The following is a 27325-nucleotide window of genomic DNA, read 5'->3' as shown; positions in this document are numbered from 1 at the left end:
CTTGGATGGGTCCGGAGCCGCTGTGCAGGCACCAACTTCTGAGGGTGTATTCAGGCCTACAGACTTGCATTTTAAACCGCCATCTTCTTCATCCAGGCCTTAAACTCGCACCACGCCTAGAAAATTGATGCCCAAACTGGATGCTCATGCCCATATACCTAAAAAACAAATGCTTCGAATGGCTGAAGACCTTATTACCTTCCCTCTCTAAGAGACCTAGAATTGATTTTCCTTCTGATTCTTCTGATCAGGAATCTGATATTTCTGTTTCTTCTGATTACCAGGATGTGCCCTTATCTACCTATGAGGATTCTGATGCAGAGGATTCCATTCCCTCTGCTTCCCCTCCAGAAAATCTTTCTTTTGGTGAAACCTTGCATACTCTTAGGGAGCATTTCCGCTGGGAAAGCCAGGATTACCATGACTCCAAAAAGAGGCTTATTGAATTCTTACTTCTTCCTCAACACAGGCCTTTAACAATCCCTCCTGTTCTGGACATTGTAGATGATGCCTTCTTGGAATCTAGCCTTTCCCTAGACACTTTACCTCCAGCTCCCAGAAAACCTGGCACGTATTACAGAGTACCTGACTCTCACAGGTTCCTCTTCAAGAATCCTACTGCGGATCCAGAGACCATTTCCCAAGGACCAAAGGGCATTAAGGCTACTGCTGCCAAAAATCCTACCCCTTCTGATAGAGATTCTAGAGCCTTGGACAGATGAGGTAAAAAGGTATACACTTCTGCTACTTTGGCCGTTAGGGCTTTGAACTGTCAGTTTCATATGTTAAAGTACCAGCAGCATATTAGGGAACTATTTAAACAGAAAATGATGTTGATTCCTGACTGTGCTGAACACAAAGAATTACAGGATTTAATGCATTCTGCAGAACAAGTTGGTAAACATACTTAGCAATGTGGTTTTGACTCTTTAGAAGCATCTTGCAGGGCTGCTGTCACTGGGTCTGTACTTAGAAGTCATGCTTGGCTTAAGGAGCAAAACTTGCCATATCATGTTAAAGCTAAACTACTGGATGCTCCCTTAAACCAAGACCACCTGTTTGGCAACAAAGCAGTAGTAGTCCTCAAAAAGATGGAGGAAAAAGCTTAAATCTATGCAAACTATTAAAGATTTCCTGCAAGTACAGCCTCCCAGAATTAGTAGGCATTGGCCTTCAAAGAATTGGCCCTTTCCAGTCTGCCTTCTCAGTCCAAACCCAGGAACAACAGACCACCTAGGTTACAGTCTCAGGCTATGCACAGGCCTAAACAGTAGGGGACTCCCACTTCCAAAGCAGGGAGTAGTAAGGCACCCCCCTACAGAAAAATGGCACAATGACTTAACCTTTCCAAGCCCTGCTCAACTGCCTGCTCCCTTAGGAGGAAAGCTCGCCCTGCTTGCAAAAAGCTGGGAACTCATTACCCAGGAGAAATGGGTTTTGAATATAGTTTCCCAGGGATACAGATTCCACTTCCACACCTTACCAACCCCAAACGGTTGGCCAGACCTACCCCCAAATCAGTGGGCAGAGGCCCAACAGCAGGTTCTCTCTCTTCTAAGTGTCAGGGCTATTCAACCTGTCCCAGCAGAAGAAAGGGGACAAGGTTTTTATTCAAGACTTTTCCTGGTACCCAGAAAAGACACTTCCTGGCGTCCTATCCTGGGCCTCTCTATTCTAAACACCTTTTTGGTAATCCCAAAATTCAAAATGCTAACACTTCAACAACTGCTTCCTATGCTAGGCAAAGATGCCTGGGTGGCAACCTTAGACTGAAAGGAAGCTTACCTGCACATTCCAATAAGGGAATCTTGCAGGAAATACCTACGCTTCAGGGCAGGCTCCATGCACTATCAATTTTCTGCACTTCCCTTTGGCTTATCTACTGCACCCAGGGTATTCTCAAAGTGTCTAGCTCCAGCCATTGCATTTCGCAGGCAGAGAAAAATTCAAATATAAGATCTTCTAGTGTAGTAAATACCGAAATGTACTGTTCTTCTATGCAAGTAATTATAGCAAACAAGATCTGAGGTAATGGGGAGAGATGCGTTACGGGTAAAGGGAGATGGAACATTATGGTAAGTACATAACTTAATTTGGCTGTCAGAAGTGTTTCTTCACTTTCAGTTTACTTTTAGTTAATATTGTGTTGTGTTTTTTTTGGACATTTTTATAGAAAGCTAGGGTTGCCACCTTTTAAGTGGGCCAAAGTGAGGCATGGGGGTGTGGCCAGTATGACACTGGCCACACTCTCTACCATGACGTCACCACAGGAGTGGTGAAGGAGATGCTGTTATGGGTTACAATAGATGGATGTTGGAGTGGCTAGCTAGCTGGATAGCTGGCTGTTGGAGTTGCTGGTTGGCTGGCTGCTGGAGTGGCTTAGCTGACTGGCTGCTGGTTGGTGGGAGCAGCAGCTGGATGGATGAATGACTGGATGGATGGCTTGATGAATGGATGGCTGAATGAATGGGTGCCTAGCTGGATGGATGGCTGGCTGCATGAATGGATGGCTGGCTGGCTGAATGAATGAATGGCTGTCTGGCTGGATGTATGAATTGATGGCTGGCTGGATGTATGAATTGATGGCTGGCTGGTTGGATGAATGGATGGCTGGCTGGATGGACGACTGGCTGGCTGAATGGATGACTGGCAGGCTGGCCGGATGGCTGGCTGGCTGGCTTGATGAATGGATGGATGGCTGGCACGTTAGAAAAACAAAAAAAAAAAAACAAATCTCAAGTCTTTCTTTAGCGGCTGTAGAAGTGCTTAAAACAAAGCGCTTCTACAGCCGCGATCTTTGCAAGGCTCTTCCTGTCCCAATCCCCACCCCTTTCATGAATTGCAGCCAATTGCTGCATGAATTAAAGCACCCGGACCTAACAGGCAGCAGCTTTGCCTGCAGGTCCGGGTTGGTGATGTAACTGAATTGTCGTGGAAAAGCCAGAAGTAACTGCGGCTTTTCCACGGCAATTCAGTGCGATTGAAAAGCGGGACTTTTGAAGTCCCACTACTTTGCACAGTGGGCAACGGGATGAGGCAGCTCAACCTGTGTGTGTCCCGCTGACAACGGGACAGGTAGCAACCTTATTGAAAGCAAATTGTTTAGTTGTTATATGATGTGCTGCAGCAGTCTATGACCATTATTAATTTGGAAGCATGGCTAGGTTTTAAAAAGGCCCCCTGGGGTCATTAGCCTAGTAATAACCTATGAACCTATAAAAGCTTGTTTTAATTATGAAATATTGAATTTTTTGATGAGTAACTTGTGTAATATGAATTTAAATTTTGTATATCATTCTGATATTATTTAAATTAGCATCTTAGTAGTCTGTTTAATCTGTGTTGGAATTTATTTTATTTAGTATATGATGTTTTTCCTATGTTTAGGTTAATGTTTGCTAATTTGAATTTTATATGTTTTGTAAAGTACTGTGTGATAAAGCACTGAAATAAAAGTTATAATGCTTTGCATTGCATCTCTTTGCCCTGAAGTGGACACTGTGGTTGATTCAGTTCCACTAGTAGCTTGAATGATACTGTTCATCTAGGGCATGCTGTGTTCTCACTTAATTTCAAAAGCAGTTTATCCAGTAAATGTAGTGGGACAAATTGAAGAATTTTCCTGTTTGGATGTCTTATAGGGACATATACCCATTTAGAGCTTCTCCATCTTTTGTTATGCAATACATACCGAAACTGACTCAAGTCTCAGGCATTTTTCTGTCAAAGTACGTTTGGCAATTGTTTACATTTTCCATATTGGTCAAAACTTGGATCCCTTGTTTTTTTCTGAAGGTCTGCAGAGGCCTTCCTGTAGAGAACCTTTTTATTCAAGCCTTCCCTTAAGGACATGTTTCCCCGGGGATATTTATCTTTTGTATGTTATACTTAAGAAGCTCACTGTCTCTCTCTCTAAGCTCGCTTACTCTTCAGAGCTGAATTTTTTTCACAGAATTCCATCTTTTTGCACTGGTCACCTTGGCTAGGAGTATTTCAGTTTTCCTTTCCTTATTGATTTCTCTGTACTGATTCGACTTTCATAAAGACACACTGACTTTGCATAACAACCATTCCTTCATGCCAAAGATCACTAGAGAGCCTAACTTTAACAAGTGCTTCTGTCTCCTGGCATTTCTCCCCCATGTTCACATTTGAGGGAATATCTCCTTCATACTGTGGACATCACATAAAGCTCAGTTATGGCGAGAGAAAATGAATCATTTTATGAAAGATAAATACAAAAGAAGAACAGGATGCTGATCATGTGACTTTATTAGAAAATTAAGCGCCTTCATCCTGGTTCAATGGACTTCATCAGAATGACTCCTAGTAAGCAACACCCAACATTTTATGTGATTAAACAGTCGCATGACCAGGATAATTAATATTTTAATAAGTACATAGTTAAAAGTTAAAAACATGATGCAATTAAAAAAACATCCACTAATGCCATCAGCAAGTATAAGGAGTTGAAGTGGCATATGAAATGTAATGCCATGGTGTTCCCTGGGCTGAACGACATGGTTTCCATCAGCAGTGTTTTGAGGCTTAGGGCGATGTTTGCCTTACAGTAGCTTTCCTTTTTATTGTGGTGTGTAGCTTCCTTCCCCAATCATTGTGCTTTTTTCATTTAGGTTTATTATGACTATTTGTACTGTTGGCATTAGTGGATGTTTTTAATTGTATCTTGTTTTTAACTTTTAACTATTTGCTTGTTAAAATATTAATTAATTCACCCTTTTACAGTACATGCCGTAGAACAGATTTTCAGATCCGATGCAGCATACATAAAAGTTAAGGATATTTAATGTAACAGTGGATGTGTAAGAAGGAGTTACATTTTTCATTAAATTGTAAGACTTGTGCCACAGATGATAGCCTAGGCTGTCTTCCTTTCCACTTAACACACCACAGCACCAACTTTCTTTGGGTCTGTGTCCACTGAAAAAACGAAGCAAGTCAACCAGGAAAAGAAAAGACATTCAAGGAAAAGCTAGAAAGGTGGGGAATGGATGGAAAGTCTGTTAACAAAGGGTGACCACCTCCTTTTGTTGTAAGTATGTATAACTTTCATATCTAATAAGTAGATGTCCATCTTTAGTAAGCCCTAAGGGGGAGTTCCCTACCTTATTCTCATAGTTTGCCACTTCATGGGAATGTACCTGTGATGACAGTGTCTCTAACAGAAGACCTAAACTTGAAAGTGATTTTCAGCTTATAATGTCTTGCAAAGATGTAAAAGAAAGACTAGGTTGTTGCTGTGCATATGTCGTCTAGAAGGCTATGGTCTAAAGGTAATGGAACTAGCCACTGCTGTAGTGAAATTAAGCATAGGGGCTGTTGGGAGAGTTCTCCCAAATTTATTGCAGCTGAAAGAAATGCAATTCGCTAATCATCTGTTTTTTTTTTTTTTTTTATAACTTCTTGCCAATTTGAGTTTTATTACAGGATGCAAAAAGTTGATTATGCTTTCTCCCGGACTTAGTTCTGTCCACACAGTACCTAAGCTGCCTGTGGGCATCCATGCAATAAAGGAGTTACTAACTTTGCTTAAGTAGCCTGGGAAGAAGACAAATTAATTTATAAATTGGTTTACATTTACTTCGCTAGCAGCCTTGGAAATGAGTGATAGATTAGTCCCGATGGCCATCCTGTTTGACATAAAGTGGAACCCATAATTTTAACATATAATGTCCACTAAGAAAAGAGTTTTCTAAGTCATGAATTTCTGCTCATCTGATGCTTTGAGTTCAGTGGGAGGGGCAGCTCATATTTTTTTTCAGTATAAAACAAATGTTCAGTATTGAAATGTTAGTCAAGGATTACACTGAGATGTCTTCACAGAAAAGCTTTGCATACCTTTAGAGAAGCTGGAGAAGAAATATCTTGCCCTGCATGAAAATTGGAAATGGCAGCCAAGTAAGCCGTTATGGTAAAACAGCTGAGCCCAAGATCAAAGATTTCTGACCGGTAACCTAGAACGTGAGGAATTGGGCCAAGAAAGAGTCTGATTCTGAGTTGGTAGTCCAAATGGAAAAACTGGTCCATTTTTCAGTGTATGTCATCCTAGTAGGTAGTCTTGGTAGATGAGATGAAATGATATATGCTGTTGAAAAAGTCACGAGACTTGGCTATCATTAGAATTATAGCAAATACATAATACGCTTCAGTGCACAAATGTCTGTGTGAGTTTTTCTGGATGGCTTGACAGCAGTGTCTTGACAGGGAGGAGCCCTACAGGACCCAAAGAAGAATCTTTGAGGAAGTAGAAACCTAGTATGCCTTGACTGCAGTGCAGTGACAATAAATTTGGCTGTATGTGGTCTGGCTTTCTATATGAACCTTGTTATCAGAGTAAATGGAAGGGAGCAAAGAGAAGGCTGTGGATTAGAACCTTCCTTGCTTGACTACCCCAACGTGTTATCAGAGAGAAAAATCAGGGACTCTCAGTATTGGCCAGAGAGGCTAGGAGGTCACACTTTTGACACCCCAACAGTCAGAGATTATCCTAACTACTGATGGACTAAGTGATCATTCTTGGGGCATGAGAGATAATGGTTTAAGTGGTTGGCCAGCAAGTTGGCCGTCTCCCCAAGAATGTAAGTTATCACTATGAAGTACTCCTACTGGATGGCCACATCTGCATGGCTTGACTGCAGAGTCAATTAGGAGTGAGCACTTCAGTGATTTTTGAGAGAAAACTACCATGTTGTTTGACTGGACCAAAAGAACCATAATGGAAATGGAGTCGGGTACAATTTGCAATGATAGCAGAATTGTCCAGACCTTCAGGCTGTTGATGTGAAGATAAGACTTCTGAAGCATCTATGTAGCTTAGACTGTCTACTAGTTTTAATGTCCCCAAATTGTAAGGCAGATGAATCCCTGGCCACTGCTGCCTGAGCAGTCTGGGTCATGAAAGGACAGGCAAGATGAGAATAGCATGCCATGAATAGGCAAGTAGGATGGAGAAAAGAGTCGATATGCTGAGACTGCTGGACTCGGATAGTTCACTTTCAGGATTCTCATGTGAAGTTTGGCATGACAAAAGTGATGCTACAAGCAGCCCTAGTGCTTTGAGGCACATGTCTGCTATCATTAAGATGGCGTTAGGTAATAAACTTACTGATTTAAAGACAGTAGCCATCCTGAGTTCTAAGATGCAACAGATCATGGTGTGAGGTATACACCCGATAAAATAATTACTTCAGTTGAGGATGGTGAGACTTTGAAAAGTTTACTGCTAAGCAGAGGCTTCTTTTGCCAGGCAAAGCATTCTTGAGTCTGTGTGGCAAAGAACCCATCATACAAAAAGGGGAAATATATTATTCTTGCATTCTGAAATGAGCTGCTATTATAGATGTGTATTTAGTGAACACCGTAGGTGAAGTGAATGTGTATGAAAGGGTTGTTGACTGGCCCTTGCCCAAAAGAAAAGAAAAGAAGCTTCCTGTACTCTTTGGCAATTTTTATTTAGAAGAAGCATATAGAAGTCTCCTCTGGAGAGGTAAAAGAGGATTGACTGTACGGTAAAAGAGGATTGACTGTACCATAACCATTCTCGAGGACCGTTTGGGTTTATATATATTTTATGCCTTTGTGATTTTAAGTCTTGGTAGTGTTTAGCCCCTAGCAAGAAGCAAAAGACACTTCCTGAACTACTAGACAATTTGTTATGCAGAAAAAGCATCTTAAAGGTCCACAGAGAACATCTATTCTCCTCTGGAGAGACATAGCAGGATTAACTGTACTATGACTATTCAGAAAGACTTAAGTAGCATAGATTCACACCTCTGAATGCAAGATGAAATTAAAAGTCCCTTGTCTTTTTAAAAGGAGTATTGAATAATATTTTTGACCTCTGTGGTTTAGAGGGACCTCTTGGATGGCTCTTTTTGCTGAGAAGCTTGTGCATCTCCTTCATTGCCAAACATTTCTAACAATGTCAGATGCTGAGGAAAGGGTAAAGATAGAATCTGAAAAGAAAGAGAGGGAACTGCGTAGCATTTCTTTATAATCACCTTGACTCGTATATGTGGAAATCTTTCTTCATATCCCTTTGTTTTTGGAGATCTTTCTCCAGTCTTGAACATGGAGGGAGAATCTCATCCTGCTAGCTACCAGGCGTCTTCTTATGTAGGCAGTTGAACAAGAGTTGGGACTACTGACATCTGCCCTAAGTCATACTATGGCTAACTTTGCTGGGCCATTGTTTGTGACTAATGGCTAACTGGCTCTTTTTTATGTGACTTTGAGGATTACCAAACCTCATATTGTGATTACTATCAGAAGAATGCTTTGTAGGGTGAAATTTCACTCACGGCTACCATAGTCTGACCAGTTTCATTCATGCTATTTAAATATTTTTCACCTTCTGGCCTAAACAGGAGAGCATCCATTGAAGGACGAGTGTAAAAAGATCATCTTGATGTCCACAGAGATGATTCAGCTAGAAATGCTAGTGAGTGTCAGTGCCAGATCCTGCCACCCAAGCAAACCTCTTCCAGAACAGTGTAGGCCTTATGGCTCTTCATGTTGTTGAGACATGAAGAAGTAGATGCTTGAGCCTTAATTTTGTCCTTTAAGGAGCTGCCAGGCATCTGTTCTACAACATGCTGCAATTCATCCACCGGGAGGGAAAATCTCCATTGAGACAGTGGTTTGGGAAAGTGAGAAATACGGTGGAAGTATCGTCCAGGAAATGAGGCTGGAGGAAGTACCTTGGTGAACATGGTGGTTCTAAGATGTAGTCCCCTACAGGCCTGAAGGCATCTGAAGGTTGTATGTGAAAGGACAGAAGAGCTGATATCTGCACACCAGATGCATGAGAGACTGGTATCTGGGCACTGACACCTGAAAGTCAAATGTCAGGAAAACCCCAGTAAGTCAGTGTAGATAGGAATGATGGACCAGGCATCTGGGGCAGGAGCATCTGTCCCACCAACATTATTGAAGCTGATACTGGTAGGACCAGTAATGGAAAATGACCAGTGTTCTTTTATGTGACTCAGGGGCCTCTGCAAAGGCTCAGTCCATTGTCTTTGCCTGATTTTTCAGAATTGAGCATTTTTCTCCCCATGGCTAGGCTGGCATCATCCTATCTCTAATGTCTTCATGTAACCAGTGTATAGGTGAGGTCCACCCATGCCATCTACAGTTCTTTCTTGCTGCATTACTTGCTCACTACAAGAGAGTCCCTCACAGTCCAGCATCAGTCTAGGCTGATGGCTAAAGAACATCGAGCTGGTAAGTATCCCATGGGGACAAATTTCTTCTCTTTCTATTCTACGAATTGGTTGACTTGTATTTTTTTAAGCAGATGCCTGGTACATAAACCTGCATACATGGAGATGTAGGGCATGTAATGGGAAAAGATACAAACAGGTATGCTGCAGACATCAGATTCCACATAAAGATTATCATGTACAGAGCCTATATTGCTTAGGTCTAGGGCATGCCATAGCATTTCTTTTGTAGTAAGACTTTAAAGACAATACAGGATGGCCTCTAAATGGACCAGACCTAAAAGAGACTTTTGTGGCCTTAGACTAGCCTTGCACATCTGCAGATCTGCAGTGACACAGCATCGTGGATGTCCTTACCAAAAAGAAAGGGCATGATAATGAAAAGTATGTCTAAAAGAAGAAGGAGAGTGAGATCCTTAAACCTAATTCATCATAGACCTGTAGGTCTGATGGTGTCTTCTTCATGGAGACACCTTAAATGGTCTAACTGCTGTGTTTCTGAGGAGGAGGATCTAGGTCACACCTTTCCTTCCCTGTCTTGTATGACCTAGACATTGAGGGCATTTTTACTGTCTTCCTGGGGACAAACTATTTGGTGATATTCTTTTAGTTATGAGGGGGCAAGTCAAGTGGCAAGTCTTAAGAGGCATTTGCATCCCAGAAGAGAAACTTAGACCTTCTGGTTCTTGGACCTCTGCAATCAATGGCTATTTCTAAAGTCCAGGAAGCTCTTTTGGAGGTTTTTGAAACAGCATATTTGGCGTCAGTCTTCCAAAGATCCTAAGAGACTTGACCATTTTTATGGATGCAGGATTCTCAAAAGTGTGTTTTCAGGGAAGCATCATTGCAAATCCAGATACAGATAAAACATCCCTAGAAACTGGAAAGAGAGCTACTCACAATTGTAAGGAAAGCAGACTGGTTGATTTATTGGGGGGGGGGGGGTATGTAGTTCAGTAACCCTAACTTTCAAGCCCCTGAACTTTCAGTCTCACATTCTGAAGTATTAAAAAGGGTATCATCATGTAAATCCAGAATGGTTGTGAGGGTGTATAGGATAAAATATTGAAAAAACTCTGATCAGTCCAGACTAGCCTACAGGTAGTGAAGCATACTATAAATATGGTTATAATGCTGTATATGTAGCATCCAGGGCTGCTGCTGCTGCTGTAGAGTCAGTCTTCAGGAGACATTCTTGGCTGGGGACATGGTCCCTGTCTGAGGATATGAAGGTGCAACTCCTTAATACTCCCTTAAATAAAGATTTGCTCTTTGGTGGTTTTATGTTATAAGGTGTTCAAAAGGGTGGAGGACAGGAGAAAACAGACAATGGAATTGACTAAAACATACTTCACCTTCCTGTTTCCACGTGTAATAGAAACTACCCCTCTAGGCATGGTCCTTACTAACGGTGACAGGTTATAAGCAAGCAACCAAATGATAAGGTATTAGAGGTTGGTGTAATGGTTAAGAAGGTCACCCAGAACAAAAAATGTCTGCTGCTGGACCAGGGGAGATCTCTGGGTCTTTGTGATAGTACAAACCACTTCTCTTCCCCCAAAAGCCACATCTTGACCTTTGTCCCCTTGACCTTCCCTTCATTGTCTCAAGTTAGGTGGTCAGCTGGCCTCCTTTAACCAGAATTGGTCAAATATAACTTTAGATTAATGGGTCTTGCAAGTTGCTTCCAGAAGGTATGGACTTCGTTTTATAGCTAAACCAACGCAAAGAAAACTTCAACCTTTCCAAAAAAATCTAGCAACCCCTTTCTTAGCAAACTGCTAGTACAAGCAACCAGTTTACTCTCTGACCAGTAGACCAAAAGGATTTACTCAAGGGTGTTCCTTGTCCCAAGAAAAGACATCCTGGAGACCCAATTTAGAGCTGTTTATGGTATGAAATACAAAATGTTGATCTTGTAAAGCCCTCTTGCTTCTCCTCTGCCTTCACCCTCTTCTGGTGATGTTAGATTTCTGTGATTTCCACTTCCACCTTCATGTTTTCAGAGAACACAGTGAAAAACCTACTTTAAACCACAGGTGCTGTCATCAGTTTATCTCCTTGCCCCTTGGTTTAGCTACTGTGCACACAGTTTTTAGAAAAGTCTAGCACCTGCGATAACACACTGCAAGACCAAGGGCATCTGCATTTACCTTTAGCTGAGTGACTGCCTGGTTCAGGCACAAATGGAGGAGAAGATGCAGAAGTCATTGGAATTCATCTTAGATTGCTTCTGTAAACTGGGCTTCTCCCTGAACAAGCAGAAGTTTAGTGTATGTCCATCTAGAACAGTGGTCTGACTGGGAGCCCTTCTGGACACTGATTCAGCCAAATTATAACTACCATGAGGAAAGATGAAGTTATTTGCCTCCCTGTTTTAGTTCATGACAGAAAGACCATTGATGATAGCCAGTGAGATTCTGAGCATTTTGGGTCATGTGGTAGCCGTTACACTGATCTCTACCTCAATCCATGCTTCACATGAGAAAACTCCAGTAGTTTCTAAAAAATCCGTGGGACCAGCAATCTCAGTGCTTGGAATGTCCCTTTTTAGTCATGCCCTGTGTAAGGATGGAGTTGTAATGTTGGCTACAAAAAGTGCAGAAGAATGAAGATATTCCGTTTAGGGTGTCTGTCCCAAACCTGACCTTAACTACTTAATCCAGGTTGGACGTTGCTTTAAGTCAGTGGCAGAGATCTGTATAGCGATGACTGTGACAGTGACCACACTTGAACATCTACAGTTATGGGAAGCTGGCTACACAAATGTACAGCTGATTGTTAGACCAGTACCTTTGCATTCAAAGTTGGCTGAAGCTGACAAAGAGTGAAAAGGCCATAATCAGAGCTGCTGCTGTTGACACTGATGCTTGGGCCAACAGATCTGTAGAAAAGGAAGAGGTAGCCAGAATCATAGCATGAGACGCTTGATGCCCTGAAACTAAGTGAACAGAGGTAAAACTTCTGGAAAGGTTGCAAGCCTCAGTTAATTTAATGTTGGTTGCCAACAAATTAACATCATCATTATTATTAAAATGTATCGGCCAGGGTAGTACGCTGTTCCCGATGGACCTTCTTTAGGCCTGCTTAGAGTATATGGAGTGCACAGCAAGCTGATACCATAGTAAGTGAACGATGGAGATTAAACACATAGTCTATAAATTACATTGAGAAAAAGACACAGTTTGTACTCTGACACATTTAATACATAGTTGAAAGATTCAAACAAGTAAGCATATGTTATTATTCACAAAATTTGCTGATAAAAATGAGTGCAGGAGTAGTAGGAGGGAAGGAGAAAAGTGGAGGGTTTGAGGGTAGGTAAAAAAAATAGACCAGGGTGAAGTGTATGCAGTGAGGTTAAAGAGAAAGGAGTGATGAAGGAGTTGGTCAGAGTGGGTGCCAATAAGAATGATTATATATGAAAAAGAAGTTAAATATTAAGGTATGTAAGGGAGTAAGGCTGTTAGTTAAATGCCCTGCTTTACAAATACAGGGAGCACCTATCTGTAGCATGAATGTGTTTTGTAAAATGTCTTCATAATTTGGAGTTTTACTGGATCTCCCTTAGAGAAGTTAGGAGGGTTTCCCAGAGTTGTGGTGCAAGAAAAGAAAATCTGTTGTCCATACAGTGCGACTTAGATGGTGGCTTTTGGAATGCTGGCCCATAGTGAAGGATGTATGTAATTATTTTTGCAGTTGCTGCCTCAGAGGAATTCTATCTGCATAAAGGACCTTGTGAAGTGTGTGAGGAAATGTTGTAGCTGTATGAGGTATTCCTGTTTGTCCTTGTTTCTGGTCTGCTGTCACTTTCTTAAGCATGTTCATCTTTTAATTATCATTATATTCATTTCCCATCTCAGATGTTTTCTTAGGCCTTCGTTAGTCAGTTACAAGATGTCATTTACATTAGTTCGTCTTCACACTTCAGTCCTAATTTTTCATTAAGGTAACATTCAGAGAACATGGGAGAACCTTTTATGGCATTCTGAAGTTTGAGAATTATAGGATTGCAGTTTCTCAGCATGCCCATATGGCTTGGACTTTACTCAGTAAGTATGGGGTCTGCAACATCAAGTATCCCCTGCTACTTAAGACCACCCACTAGTAGCTTGCTAGTTTTAATGCATTGATACTTAACAACTGGGCCGTCTATGCCAAGTTTAGGGGGAACGTTATATTTTTGCATCCTACTGCAGTACATTTTGCACAGTTTCATAAGCTGCCCTAATGGGAGTGTGTGAGTGAGTGAGTGAGTTGGATGTCTTTTGAAGTAGACGGAAATAAATAATAAGCTGTATCATCCCAGCAAATGCTCTGAACCTTTTTAATTGACAGTGTCTGTCTCTCTCATTCATCTTTTTGAGGATAGTAACTACACTTTTTCCACCATTGAGTGCTGAGGCAGAAACGACACTATGGTGTTCGGTCCAATTGCAATTTATCGTGTTCCTTTTGTTGTTTTTCTTGTAGATGGCAAGTAACTAATTTTATGTCTGTAGTATGTACAGTGTACAATCCTTTCACATTATACAGAACAGTGCTTTTAGGAATATGTAGTTCTTATAGTTACAGGCATAAAGATTAAATTCACTTATCCGATAAATTATGCTGGTTATGTTTATTTTCTTCTCCCTTCTTTTCAAAGGTATAAGAAAGTCCGAGCAGAATGACCGGAGGAAATGAGAGTGAAGGGGCAGATAACGATGATGGGACAACAGTACTCCAACTCCCTGTTGGCTGGCAGAGGAAGTTAGAGGCAAACACTGTGGTTTATGTCAGGTATGCCTTGGTCTCTTTCCAGAGTGCTCCATTTGTTAATTGATTGTTTTATTCAGTACTAGTTTTCTTGCATTTAGTTGTCTACCAAGATCTTGTGCGCTTGTGTGTTGAGAATGCAAACTGATGGCTTGCGGGATAGGAAGATTTTTTTTTTGCAACTGAAGAAAGGAGCAGAAATTTTTAATTTGTGTAGTAAAGTTAAAGGACAACAAAGTCCTACACACATTTCTTTTTCCCGGGATGTATTTTCCTCCCCCAAAAATATGATCCCCAAGAGATTGTATATGCATACAGCATTGATGTCCTTCAAGAATGCAACTGCAGTCATAACATATGGGTTGTCCTGCCTCAGGCAGCCCTCGGTCGGCCGGATTCCAAAGTCTGGGTCCGACGTCGGCTGATGTCGCATTTCTCTCCGACGTCAGAGCAGCTGGAGTACATAAGCATCAGCCGACACCATTTTCTTCAGTCTTTCTTGCCGCGCGGTGCCCTTAGCAGAAGCGGTTCGCAAGTGTCGGTCGGTCAGCTCCTGTATTCTTCGATTCCGAAGTCATCAAAAAAGCTAAGTACCCCGTTGGGGACCTTTTCTTGCCTCAGCCGATGTCAGAAATTACTGAAAAAGTTAACAATTGTCTTTCTTGTGGTAAACAAATACCTCATAAGGATTTCCACTCTTACTGTCTTCCTTGCCTTGGCCCAGACCACAACGTCTCGGCCTGTGTAGCCTGTGCTCGCTTCAACAAGCGCACTCTCAGGCGCCGGGCGGAGTTCGCTAAAGATTTTTTCGGCGAAAAATTTGCTTATACAATGCCGTCGGAACTTCCGACATCGCAAACTCCCAAGAAACGAAAAGACCGGGACCGACATCCTCGGCCCGCGTCTACCACTGACTCCACGCCAAAACCTACCGCGTGTGCTCCGGTTCCCCCTGAGATGGTTATTCCACCGCTCCGAACCGAAGACACCACATTACCGACGACTCCGATTCTGGATATCACTCTGACGCCAGTTATTGTTTTTCCTCCGGATACCGTAACCGAGGAAATGCCCGAGACCATTGCTGTAGATAAGGTCACTCCTGCACGTGGAGCTGCCAGGCCTCCTATGGCCATGTCTGTTAAGGCCTACACTAGGGCTAAGGCAGCCAGCAAGACCAAGCATCTTACTGCTAAAGCCTTACCTCAGCCTAGTCCAGAGACACAAATTATGACTATGGCTGCTGACTTAATTTCTATGATTAGAGGTTCACAGGCCCATCCTGAGAGGATCCCAGCCTCCTTCTGATAAAAGGCCCCGGGTTGAACCCTCTGACCCTATTCCTTCAGATGAAGATTCTGAGGACTCTGTCCACTCTGATGGCCAGGAAGAGCTCTTCCAGACCTATGAGGACTCGGATGCAGAGGATTCCATCCCCTCGGCCTCCCCTCCTGAGGATATTTCTTTTGGGCAAGTTCTGCATACCATGAGGGAACATTAGAAGTGGCAAGGCCAGGAATATTCTGATTCCAGAAAGCCGAACTTTCCTTAAAAGCCCCAGCACAGGCCCTTAGCTATTCCTCCTGTGCTTGATGTTTTGGATGATTTATATTCTGACTCTAGTGTTACCCCTGATTCTCATCCTCCTGCTCCAGCTAAGCCAGACAGGTATTACAGGGTCCCAGAAACACATTCCCATTTATTCAGGGCCCATACTGCTGATTTGGAAACTATTTCTCAGGGACCGAAAGGTGTTTCAGCTTCCACCTCTAAAAATCCTTTGCCCTCCAACAGGGAAGCTAGGTCATTAGAGAGATGGGGTAAAAAGGTTTACACCTCCACTACTTTATCTATGAGAGCTTTGAATTGCCTTTTTCATATGTTTCAATATCAGGATTTCCTGTTAGAAGATTTACAGAAAACATTGGCCTCTCCTGATCCTTTAGACAGGAAGTCTTTGCAGGAAGCTGTACATAACTCTCAGCAAGTAAGCAATCACTTCCTGCAGTGTGGATATGATGCACTGGAAGCTTCATGTAGGGCAGCTATGACAGGGGCAGTCATTCGAAGACATGCATGGTTAAAAGATCAACCTCTACCAGATCATGTAAAGGCAAAACTTCTGGATGCATCTTTGGAAAAGAACAAGCTTTTTGGTGCTAATGCTAAGGATGTGTTAAAGTCCATCGAGGAAAAAGCAAAATCAGTTCAGACGGTGAAAGATTTCCTCCAGGTTCAACTCCCCAGATTCAGTAGGAATTGGCCTTCAAAAAACTGGTCCTTTCCTAATCCTGAAAAATTTCAAAGGGGTAAAAACAGACGTGGCCGAGGAAGAGGACAATACAGAGGTTCTTACAGGGGACGACAATGGCAGCAAGCAAACCAAAGAAGTGACACAGGGGTTTCACCTGCCCCACAGCCACAGTCTCAATGACTTTCCTCTACTTCCGCCTACCAGGGAACAAATAGAAGCTCCCTTGGGTGGGAAATTATCTCTGTTTGCAGACAATTGGCACAGATTGACAAAGGACAAATGGATTTTGGACATTATAGACCGAGGTTACAGGTTCCATTTTCATACCTTACCAAGAAAAACAAGGCATGCCAAACCTACCACAAAACCAGAGGGCAGAGGCTATCAAGCAAATCTCTCTGCTGACTTGGATGAAAGCAATAGAAAGAGTTCCACAACAAGAACAAGGCCAGGGGTTTTACTCAAGACTGATATCCTTCAAGGATGCATCTGCAGTCCTAACATATGGGTTGTCCTGCCTCAGGCAGCCCTTCGGTCAGCCGGATTCCAGAGTCTGGGTCTGGCCTCGGCTGATGTCGCACTTCACCCGACGTCATAGCTGCTGTGTATTGGGTATAAAGGCATCAGCCGACGCCATTTTCCCCAGTCTTTCTTGCCGCGTGGTGCCCGAAGCAGAAGCTGTTCGCAAGTGCCGGTCGGTCAGATCCAGAGATTTCTACTACCGAAGACTTCTAAAAAGCTAAGTACCCCATTGGGGACTCTTTCTTGCCTCAGCCGATGTCAGAAAAAGTGAATAATTGTTTAACTTGTGGGAAACAAATACCTCATAAGGATTTCCACTCTTACTGCCTTCCTTGCTTAGGCCCAGACCACGACGTATCAGCTTGTCTAGCCTGTGCTTCCTTCAACCGACGGACACTTAGACGTCGGTCGGAGTTTGCAGAGGAGTTTTTTGGTCCCGCTTTTGCTTACAAAATGCCGTCGGAGACTCCGACTTCACAATTAGCTAAAAAGCGTAAGGAAAAGGACCGACACTCGCGGTCTGCGGTTTCGGCTGAAACCACGGTTTAGCCAACCGCGAGTGTCTCGGTTTCGGCTGAAACCGAGTCCTCGGTTCTTCCTTCGGCCGAAAGCATGCCTCCGATAGCCGAGGCCTCACAGAGCATGGCTGAATCTGCTACTGAAATTTCCCCTGCTGTAGCAGGCACCCAGGACTTATCAGATACTATTCCTTTAGACATATCTACTCCTGCACGTGGAGCTGCTAGGCCCCCTGCATCAATGTCTATCAAGGCATTTTCTAGGACTAAAGCAGCTAAATCTTCTAAGGCCTTGCCTGCTAAAACCCCCTCACACAGGCCTACCTCTAGTTCCCAAATGCTCAGCCTGGCTGAGGATCTCATTTCTTTGATCAGGGGATCCCAACCTCACCCAGACAGGGCCTCTCAACCCCCTCCAGAGAAGAGGCCTAGAACTGAGCCCCCGGATCCTGTTTCTACAGACTATTCCTCGGATGACTCAGAGAACTCAGACCCTCCAGAAGGCCCATATTCTCCTTATGAGGATTCCGATGCAGAAGACTCCATTCCTTCTGCCTCTCCTCCTGAAGAATTTTCTTATGGGGAAACCTTACATGCTATGAGAGAGCATTTTCAATGGCAGGGCCAGGATTTTTCAGATTCAAGGAAAAGGCTAAGGACCTTTTTACATTTACCACAGCATAGGCCTTTAGCCATTCCTCCAGTACTAACAGTTGTTGATGATGCATATAATGATGCCTGTACTGCCCCTGACTCTCTCCCTCCGGCCCCTGCCAAGCCCGACAGATATTACAGGGTCCCGGACACACACTTCCACTTGTATAAGGCTCCTATTGCAGATCCTGAAACCATTTCACAGGGCCCCAAAGCTGTAGCAGCTGCCTCTGCTAAAAACCCCCCTCCCCTCTGAAAGAGAATCTAGAGCATTAGAGAGATGGGGTAAAAAAGTTTATACTTCTGCTACTCTTTCGGCCAGGGCCTTAAACTGTCAATTTCACATGATTCAGTATCAGGAATTTTTGTTAGACCAGCTAAATAAAAAACTGTCCTCTCCTGAACCTATAGACCGTAAGTCCCTTCAGGATTTGGTACATAACACTCAGCAGGTCAGTAATCATTCTTTAAAATGTGGCTATGATGCACTGGAGGCTTCCTTTAGATCAGCTATGACTGGAACAGTGATTAGAAGGCATGCCGGGTTAAAAGAGCAATCCTTACCTGACCATGTTAAGTCAAAGCTCCTAGATGCTCCTATGGAGAAACAAAGTTTGTTTGGCTCCCCTGCACAGCAGGTGCTAAAGAAGGTGGAAGAAAAAGCAAAATCTGTCCAAACAGTCAAGGATTTCTTACAGGTCCAACCTCTGAGGTTTAGTAGAAATTGGCCTTCGAAGAATTGGTCCTTTCCAGACACCTCCAGAGCACAGAGAGGCAGAAATAGGCGCCCAAGAGGCAGAGGTCAATCCAGAGGTGCCTACAGGGGACGTCAGTGGCAGCCTAACAACCAAAGAAGTACTGCCACAGATTCAGCTACAACCACTTCCACAGGACAGACACAATGACTTGGCTCTGATACCGCCCACCAGGGAACAACTGGAAGCACCCTTGGGCGGAAAGCTAGCCTTATTTTCCGTAAACTGGCATTACATTACAGGAGACAAATGGATTTTACAGACAATAGACAAAGGCTACAGGTTTCACTTCCACACTCTACCAAAAAAGAGAAGAATGCCAAACCTACCACCAAACCAAAAAACAAACGCTCTAAGACAAATCAACCACCTACTAAGGATGAGAGCTATAGAAAAGGTACCGCCTATGGAACAAGGACAAGGATTTTACTCCAGACTTTTCCTGGTACCAAGGAAAGAAAATCAATGGAGGCCTATTCTCGACCTGTCCGCTCTGAACACATATCTCATTGTTCCAAAATTCAAAATGCTGACCCTACAGCAACTTCTTCCCATGCTGGGCAAGGAGTCTTGGCTGGTGACTCTAGATCTCAAGGAGGCATACCTGCACGTCCCTATACGACCAGATTGCAGAAGATACCTCAGATTTCTTGCAGGATCAGAGCATTATCAATTGTCAGCATTGCCCTTTGGCTTATCTACTGTGCCCAGAGTGTTCACGAAGTGCCTGGCATCAGTAATTGCTCATTGCAGGCTTCAGGGGATTCAGATTTACCCATACCTGGACGACTGCCTAATACAAGCGGACAACAAGTCCAAATTAACAAAAGATTTGGAAAAGGTTATACAACTGCTACAAGCCCTGGGATACACAGTCAACATGAAAAAGTCAAGGCTGGTACCATCCCAACGGATAACATTCTTGGGTGCAGAACTGGACACATCAAATCAGATGGCATTTCTCACAGAAGAAAAACAAAAGCAACTACCTCTCTATTTCATGGCATTAACAACACAGACCCAGCTTATAGCAAGGAAAGTCCTGCAAGCCCTGGGTTACATGGCATCCTGCATAATATTGATTCCGCATGCCAGGCTGCATATGAGAAAGTTGCAATGGTACCTAAGGAATGTATGGTCTCAACACAAGCACAGTCTAGAAGCCCAGATTCCAATAATTCCATGCCTGAAGCAAGAATTCCTGTGGTGGGCTCAGGCCTGTCAGTTAAACAGAGGACTGCCTTTCCACAAACCTCATCCAAGCCAGACCATCACCACGGACGCCTCAGACCTAGGCTGGGGGCACACATGGTGGACAAGTGTATACAAGGCCTATGGACACAAGACCAGCTGAATCTACACATAAATCAAAAGGAGATGCTGGCAGTGAAACATGCAATCCAGACATTCAGACCTTTTCTTCAACAGGGTCACTTGCTGATAAGGACGGACAACACCACAGTCATGTGGTATATCAACAAACAGTGAGGTACACACTCATATCCTCTATGCCGGATGGCAATGGACCTGTGGAACGTGGCCCTGAACCTCAACATTCAACTCCAGGCCAAATTTGTGCCAGGAAAAGAAAATTCACTAGCAGACACCTTAAGCAGAACTACCACGGATGCCCACGAATGGATGCTGCATCCAGACATCTTCAAAACCATTACAAAGAAATGGGGACTACCAGAAATAGACCTGTTCGCATCCCCACACAACCACCAATTGAGGAAATTCTGCACAAGGACATACCATCCACTAGCTTGGAAGGTGGACTCCCTATCCTTCAGTTGGGAAAGCCTGACAGCATATGCATTCCCACCTCTTCCTTTGATGCACAAAGTCCAACTGAAGATCAAAGAGGATCACCCAAGGATAATCCTGATAGCTCCAGACTCGCCGAGGCGGCATTGGTACCCGCTACTGAGGAGTATGTCGCGGACACACGCATGGCCTCTACCTCTATGTCCTTTACTTCTAACACAGAACAACTACAAGATCCTACATCCAAACTTGAAAACACTACAGCTAGCTGCTTGGAATATTACATAAAGCAAACTAACCCCGATTTATCTCAGAGGGTTAAAGACATTATCCTGGAGGCTCGCAGACCCTCCACAAGGAAGACTTATTCAGCCAAATGGAAAAGATACCTCATTTGGAGTGCAGCAAAAGGTGAAAATGTATCATTAGCAAACATAGCTAACATCCTGGAATACTTAGCAGAACTTTTCCACAATGGCCTGTCTTACTCCTCCATTAAGATTCATGCATCAGCATTAGACACACTAAGGAATTTATCCCTTTTAAAAAATTAGCATGCACACAATTAATGATTAATAATGATGCCTGCTTTACCCCAATCAAATTAAACAAATTTAACCCAAATAAGTCCCCTTCGTGTTCATGCTGTTCTCATCCCCAAGCAGACCTCCTTCATATTCTATGGTATTGTCATTTTTCTCACAGATTGTGGACATCTTTGAAAGTCAGACTGCAGAAAATGGGATATCAAAAATCCACGTTGACGTGGGAATTTGCTATTCTGCATATTCCATTGATTCATCTTTCAAAAGTTGATATTCATGTTATCATTTTTATTTGCTCATTACTAAAACTTTATATAATACAAAATTGGATTGATCGTTCTAAATTAAAATGGGTTACTTTCCAGGCTTTTAAATTTATTGATGCTCAAAGATACTTAGGTGGAAGTCCAAAAAAAAAAGCTATTAGAAAGGTTGTGTTAGAAAAGGTTCTAAACATATTAAATAGTTAATGTTAAATATTTTTTTTTTTTTTTTTTTTCTTTCTCAGGTTACCTAACTTGTATATAGTGTACATATGGTGTATGTTTTATTTCTAAATAACTTATCAAAATCTCATGAAGGTTGTTATCACTAGATGAATTGTTATATGTTCATTTATGCCTTCTTGTTATGTATAATCTTTTAATTGTCTTGCTATTCATATAATTAATAAAAAATTTTTTGAGAAAAAAAAAAGATTCATGCATCAGCAATTTCAGCAGAATACAACATGGATCCTCCAGTCTTCTCTCATCCTCTACTCAGGCAGTTTCTGAGAGGAATTAAAAATGTAAAGCCTCCAAGGAAGCCACCTTTGCCTACATGGGACCTTAACTTTGTGCTGGAAAAGTTAACACTTCCCCCTTTTGAACCAGCAGCAACAGCAGAATTACAGTTCTTATCTTGGAAAACTGCTTTCCTGCTTGCAATCACTTCAGCAAGAAGGGTTTTGGAATTACAGGCATTAATGGCAATACAGCCCTTCCTTATCTTCCATCAGGATAGAGTGTCCTTGAGAACTAACCCTACTTTTATGCCAAAAGTGGTCTCCAGAGTATCATTGAACCAAGCAATTCACTTACCAACATTCTTCCCCAACCCACAGAACAGGGGGGAAAGACTACTACATACCTTGGATGTGCACAGGCAATTACGCTACTATCTGGACAGAACTAAGACCAACAGAAAAACTGACCAGCTTCTGGTAGCATATGCAACAGGAATACAAGGAAAAGCAATTTCAAAACAGACAATCTCAAAATGGATAGGAAATTGCATTAGATTTTGCTACTCTTTTCATGGAAAGACAACTCCAGAAAACATCAGACCTCACTCCACAAGGGCTACAGCCACTACTACAGCTTTCCTACGAGGAGTGGCTACCAAAGACATTTTAGAGGCTGCTACTTGGAGCTCCGTGCATACATTTGCCAAGCATTATAATCTTTCTTTATACTCCAGATCCCGAGCAGGTTTTGCAACTGCTGTTTTGCAAGGGATCTTAACTACACCTTCATTATCTTAGTACCTCCTCCCCCAGTTTGGCTATGGTATTCTACCCATATGTTAGGACTGCAGATGCATCCTTGAAGGACATAGTACAGTTTTGTACCTACCATAAATGTAGATGTCCGAGAGGTATGCATCTGCAGTCAGGATTACCCGCCCTCCTTCCCCTCTGTGGTACTCCTAGGGTATTTACCCATCTTGTAGCTAGCTGGGGGAATCTGTTATGGTGTATTTGTTTGTATATATGTATGTACATTCTTATATTGTTTGCTCTCTACTGTTTGGAATCATTTGCATTTATCCAAATTTAGCCTTCCTAGAGGGCACCTGGCATCTGGGGCAAGAAACACTGAGGAAAATGGCGTCGGCTGATGCCTTTATACCCAATACACAGCAGCTATGATGTCGGGTGAAGTGCGACATCAGCCGAGGCCAGACCCAGACTTTGGAATCCGGCCGACCGAAGGGCTGCCTGAGGCAGGACAACCCATATGTTAGGACTGCAGATGCATACCTCTCGGACATCTACATTTATGGTAGGTACAAAACTGTACTTTCCTTGTTCCAAGAAAAGAATCTCAATGGAGACCAATACTGGATTTGTCCGCATTAAACACCTTTCTCATAGTACCAAAGTTCAAAATGCTGACTCTACAGCAACTCCTTCCCATGCTGGGCAAGGGGTCTTGGCTGATTACTCTGGACCTCAAGGAGGCATACCTGCATGTCCCTATCAGACACAGCTGCAGAAGATACCTCAGATTTCTTGCAGGGCCAGAGCATTATCAATTCTCAGCATTGCCATTTGGCTTATCTACTGCCCAGAGTATTCACAAAATGCCTGGCTTCAGTAATTGCTCATTGCAGGCTCCAGGGGATCCAAATTTACCTGTACCTGGACGACTGCCTCATACAAGCGGACGACAAATTGATGTTGACAAAAAACTTGGACTATGTCATACGATTACTTCAAGCTCTGGGATACACAGTCAACTTCCAAAAGTCAAGACTTCAGCCATCCCAGCAAATAATCTTCTTAGGAGCCAAATTAGACACAGCCTCTCAAATGGCTTACCTAACAGAAGACAAGCAAGAGAAGTTAACTCATTATTTCAAAGGTTTGGCAAAACTTGCCCAGATGACTGCAAGGAGATTCCTACAGGCCCTGGGTTACATGGCATCCTGCATTCTCCTGGTTCCATTAGCAAGACTACACATGAGAAAGCTTCAATGGTACCTAAAAAGCCTATGGTCTCAGCACAGCAACAACTTAGAGACAACCATACCGCTTATTCCATGCCTACAAAAGGAATTCCTATGGTGAGCCTCGGTAAGCCAGGCAAACACAGGTATGTCATTCAAAAAAAACACAGATAACACAGACCATGACCACAGACGCTTCAGACCTTGGATGGGGGCGCACATGGAAGGCAGGTGTATAGAAGGACAATGGTCTCCAAAGGAAACACATCTGCATATAAACCAAAAGGAAATGGTGGCAGTAATGCATGCCATCGAGGCCTTTCAACACCAACTTCAGCAAGGCCATTTACTGATACGGACAGACAACACCACTGTGATGTGGTATATAAACAAGCAAGGGGGCACCCATTCTTACCCCCTTTGCAGACTGACAATGCATCTTTGGGAAAAATCACTGAGCCTAAACATTCAGTTACAATCCCAGCTTGTTCCAGGCAAAGACAATGTGCTGGTGGACAGCCTAAGCAGGAATTTCACAGATCCACACGAGTGGAGGCTACATCCGAAGATCTTCACACAGCTCACTTCGACATGGGGCAGGCCAGAAGTAGACCTATTTGCCTCTCACCTCAACCATCATCTACAAAAATTTTGCTCAAGGACATACCATCCACAAGCTTGGAAAATAGATGCTCTCTCATTCAACTGGAACTTCCTAAAAATCTATGCATTCCCACCTCTGCCACTGATGACCTCAGTATTACTAAAGATCAAAGCAGAGAGACCCAAGGGGATCCTAATAGCTCGGACTGGCCAAGACAACACTGGTATCCACTACTACGGAGCATATGTCACACCAAGAAGTGGGCCCTTCCCCAATGGCCTCTACTTTTGACTCAACACAACTTCAAAACAGTGCATCCAAACCTTCAGACACTGCAGCTAACAGCCTGGGAGATCCCATGAATAACCTCAACCTATCTCTCTCCAAGGAAGTTCAGCGGATACTAACAGAGGCTCGAAGACCATCCACCAGAAAGGTTTACTTAGCAAAATGGAAGAGATTCAGCATTTGGAATACCAGCAAGGGACATGATGCATCTTTATTGAGCATCCCACTCATCCTGGAATATTTGGCAGATATGCTAAAAAATGGACTCTCATATTCTTCCATAAAGATACATGCATCAGCTATTTCAGCTAGATATAACACTGATCCGCCTGTCTTTTCACATCCTTTGCTAAGGCAATTCCTCAGGGGAATCAAGAACATTAAGCCACCAAGAAAGGCTCCAGTGCCAGCCTGGGACCTCAATTTTGTCCTAGAAAAACTGACTCTACCTCCATTTGAGCCAGCAGCTTCAGTTGACTTGCAATTTCTCTCATGGAAGACAGCTTTCCTGTTGGCAATTACCTCAGCAAGAAGGGTTTCAGAACTACAGGCCCTAATGGCAATACCACCGTTCATAATTTTCCACAGAGACAGGGTTTCATTAAGGACCAACCCTACTTTTATGCCAAAGGTGGTATCTAGGGTTTCTTTAAATCAAGCTATTCATCTGCATGCTTTCTTCCCCAATCCTGAGAATAAGGGGGAAAGACTGTTACATACCTTGGACATTCACAGACAACTTCGATACTACCTGGACAGAACCAAGACCAGTAGGAAGTCTGAACAACTTTTTTGTAGCTTACGCCCCTGCAGTCCAAGGAAAAGCAATTTCAAAACAGACTATTTCAAAATGGATTGGACATTGCATCAGATTCTGTTATTCCTTTCATGGAAAGACTGTTCCAGCCAATGTCAGACCACATTCCACCAGAGCTACAGCCACCTCTAAAGCATTCTTAAGAGGGGTGCCTACTAAGGACATTCTAGAAGCTGCTACATGGAGCTCCGTGCATACATTCTCCAAACACTACAATCTCCCTCTGTACTCCAGATCCAGAGCAGGCTTTGCTTAGGCAGTCCTGCAGGGTTTGATTGCCACACCATCTTTTCCTAGAGCATTCCTCCTCCCCAGCTAAGCTATGGTATTCTACCCATATGTTATGACTGCAGTTGCATTCTTGAAGGACATAGTACAGTTTTGTACCTACCATAAATGTAGATGTCCGATAGATATGCAACTGCAGTCGGATTTTTCCTCCCTCCATACCCCTCTATGCCTAGGGTCCACTCCTATCCCTGTTTCTCTTAGCTGGGGATATCTGTTATGGTGTATCTGTTTATTGCTCATTTATTTGTCTGGAATCCTGTTTTTGTCTTCCAATTTGATTACAGCCTTCCTTGGAGGGCACCTGGCATCTGGGGCAAGAAACACTGAAGAAAATGGCGTCGGCTGATGCTTATGTACTCCAGCCGCTCTGACGTCGGAGAGAAATGCGACATCAGCCGGCGTCGGACCCAGACTTTGGAATCCGGCCGACCGAGGGCTGCCTGAGGCAGGACAACCCATATGTTATGACTGCAGTTGCATATCTATCGGACATCTACATTTATGGTAGGTACAAAACTGTACTTTTGTGTGTTTCTTTTCTTCTCTATCTTTCTATTTATTCATATTCTTCAGCAACACTATGTTGGGTTTGGATGAAATCCCTGAATACTTTCTTTAAGAATTTGGCTTCCTGGCTGCTAAATAATCGTACCTAAGAAATATTAAGATTTTTGGTCAAGGAAATCCCCACCCAGCAAACTGTATGTGCCTCTCTGGGTTTCTCACCCACTGGCATCTTAAACTATTATCTAAGACTGCAGATTGTTTTTTACTGTCTGCTGTAATTTGCAGCTGACTTCTTTCCCTCCCTTGGGTCCATAAACCTGTTGAACTATGGAAATTGACAGCTGTTTTACTTCATAGGCAGGCTGAAGAAGTCTGATAGGAATGACAGAAACTGAATCTGAGGGTCTATGTAAGTCTTCTTTTCTCAAAGAAATGTAATTTAAGCACTGTTTTGCAACAGAAGATGTTATTTATTGCTTGTATTTAAAGTATGACAAAAAACCCAAACGAGGGTGTTGCTTTAAGAAAGTTTGAGGCACTCCAAACTAAGTTTCTCAAAGGTAGTAATAGTAATCCTTAGGACTGCCATTCTAAGTAAAGGCAAACAAGATTTGGGATAAGACAGTAAGGCAAAGTAATCATAGTTTCGAGGGACTCGCACTGTATTATGTGAAAGAGGAGCCCAACTATAAAAACTGACTTTTGTCTGCCAAAATCTAGAAGGTTGTTTGCAATTCCACAGAGACTTTAGAACAGCATAGACCATCAAGATATATAACATTTTTTTCAGTTTCTGTCTGTAGTAGTCTTTTAGCTGTACTGGTATTCATTTCCCAAGAGTGCAGCAGTTGATGTAATAACCATTTCATTAGATATTTTTTGTTTGAATGAAAACTGCTTGTACTTTGTACTGTTCCCTTTCAGGGACTTCCTAAACAAACTTTTTTCTATCGAGAGAATCAGCTCATCCTGCTTTACTCTTGCTCTCTTCTCACAGATAAATTCCTTTAACTCTGAATTAATCGTCATCTATAAATTCTGCTGCAGTTAATTAAAAATATGCCTGACCCATATAGAAAATTAAATAT

The 27325-nt window shown here is 42.8% G+C and overlaps 1 protein-coding gene across 1 annotated transcript in view; it reads left to right on the top strand.

Moving 5' to 3' along the window:
- Window positions 1-27325, top strand: part of MBD6 (methyl-CpG binding domain protein 6) — a 613628-nt gene that overhangs the window by 261762 nt on the left and 324541 nt on the right. Inside the window, exon 3 of the mRNA XM_044083610.1 lies at window positions 13894-14027. Coding sequence (XP_043939545.1) covers window positions 13915-14027 — 113 coding nt within the window. The 5' untranslated portion in view covers window positions 13894-13914. The remainder of the gene's footprint in view (window positions 1-13893; window positions 14028-27325) is intronic.

Source organism: Protopterus annectens, chromosome 9.part0 (genome assembly GCF_019279795.1).
Source record: "Protopterus annectens isolate FY-2018-M chromosome 9.part0, PAN1.0, whole genome shotgun sequence".
NCBI classification, from domain to species: Eukaryota; Metazoa; Chordata; order Ceratodontiformes; family Protopteridae; genus Protopterus; species Protopterus annectens.
This window is presented reverse-complemented; position numbering and strand designations above follow the sequence as displayed.